This window comes from Triticum urartu, chromosome 3A (assembly GCF_056163025.1).
Source record: "Triticum urartu cultivar PI428250 chromosome 3A, HENAU_Tu73, whole genome shotgun sequence".
Lineage (NCBI taxonomy): Eukaryota > Viridiplantae > Streptophyta > Magnoliopsida > Poales > Poaceae > Triticum > Triticum urartu.
The window spans coordinates 730,349,764-730,351,213 of record NC_141875.1 but is presented as its reverse complement, the minus strand read 5'-3'; the positions used below and the strand labels follow the sequence as shown (position 1 = coordinate 730,351,213).

Sequence of the window (1,450 nt, the reverse complement as noted above, 5' to 3'; positions counted from 1 at the left end):
ATGGCTCGATCTGGGAACTGGGCTGATCTGCCGGACGGGCCGACGGGACTCATCGCCGACCGCGTCCTCGCCAATAATGACGTCATCGACTTCCACCGTTTCCGTGCCGCCTGCCCCCAGTGGCAGCGATGCGCCGTGGATCCGCGAGTGCACGGCAACCTCGACCGCCGGTTCCATCGACGGCGGTGGACGATGCTTCGGGAGGAACACGCCGCGCCCACCCGCCGCTCCTTCCTCAACACCTCCACCGGCGAGTGCGTCCAGGTGAACATCCCCCAGCTCCACGACCACCACGTGCTCGCCCTCACCCCGGAAGGCCTCCTCCTTCTGCTCGACAAGCCACAGCGTACCGCCGTCCGCCTGCTGAATCCCTTCACCGTCCATGTCACGGAGCTCCCGCCGCTCGACACGCTGGTGCCTCATATAGCGCACTACAACCAGCGCGACGACGACGATTTCGCAAGGATTATGACATCATGGGGCTCCGGTCTTGCCGACGATGATAGGACGGTGGTGCTCTGCCTCAGCACGCACCACAGGATTGGCATTGCCAAGCTCGGCGATGACCGCTGGACGCTGCTCAGGCTCAGAGACAACTTGCTGGGGGAAGCACCCTTCATAATGTTTGCAGGCCGCTTCTACTGCGTCACTCGAGATGGTGTCATGGTGCTGAAAATGGATGAAGGTAAGCCACCACGGCTGGAACTAGCTGTTAACCTGAATATGGTTGTATCGCTGTCTGATGATTACGTGCACCTCGTGGACAACTGTGGTGAGCTATTGCTGGTGCACCGTCAAAGGTACGACACACATTCGATTCCCAGGAATAATTTTAATATGTGGAGAAGGAGGTACGTCACGTATCGTGTGGATTTGGACAGCAGGACGCTACTCCCAGTCAAGAGCTTGGGCAGCGGCAAAGGGCGTGCCGTGTTCATGGGCATGTACTCCTCTCTGTCCGTGTCCCTAGAGAGTTTCCCCGCCGGCTCTATTATCGCCGACACCATCTACTTGAGCTTCGACTTTGGCGAGACTGAGTATTCAAACGTTGGAGCATATCATCTCACCTCTGGATGCGTTGGACGTGACAGCCGACGCTGGGGAGGCCTGGTGCCACGGCCGCATACACTCGTTGACTGTCTATGTTTCGCCAATACTCTCGAGTATATTATCTGAGGAGCTATCCCATTTAATTCATTGATGTCTAGCATCCGTGGAAACACAAGTGTGTACTCTTTTATTCCTTTTATTGGTTACCTTTTATGTACGGATGACTTTTCGTGCTTCGCACACTTTGTTGCCGAGCTGCGTTTGAATGTGCACAACTGCAGATTTTTTGATTATGTGGTTTTATATTAAGGTTACCAAAATTATCAATGTAATTTGAGAACTTCCTTTGGACATCACACCATGTGATTTTTTGTTTAGATTGAACTATTATGGAAGTGCA

The 1,450-nt window shown here is 54.1% G+C and overlaps 1 protein-coding gene across 1 annotated transcript; it reads left to right on the top strand.

Annotated features, from left to right (window-relative positions):
* Positions 1-1,176, top strand: LOC147982336 (uncharacterized). The gene has a single exon (XM_087516275.1). The coding sequence runs from the start codon at positions 1-3 to the stop codon at positions 1,174-1,176; it is 1,176 nt and encodes a 391-aa protein (XP_087372401.1).
* Positions 1,177-1,450: the final 274 nt, after the last annotated feature.

Bases quoted from the DNA above. Each gene is read 5' to 3' on its own strand.
- LOC147982336 (XM_087516275.1), top strand. From the start codon at position 1: ATGGCTCGATCTGGGAACTGGGCTGATCTGCCGGACGGGCCGACGGGA.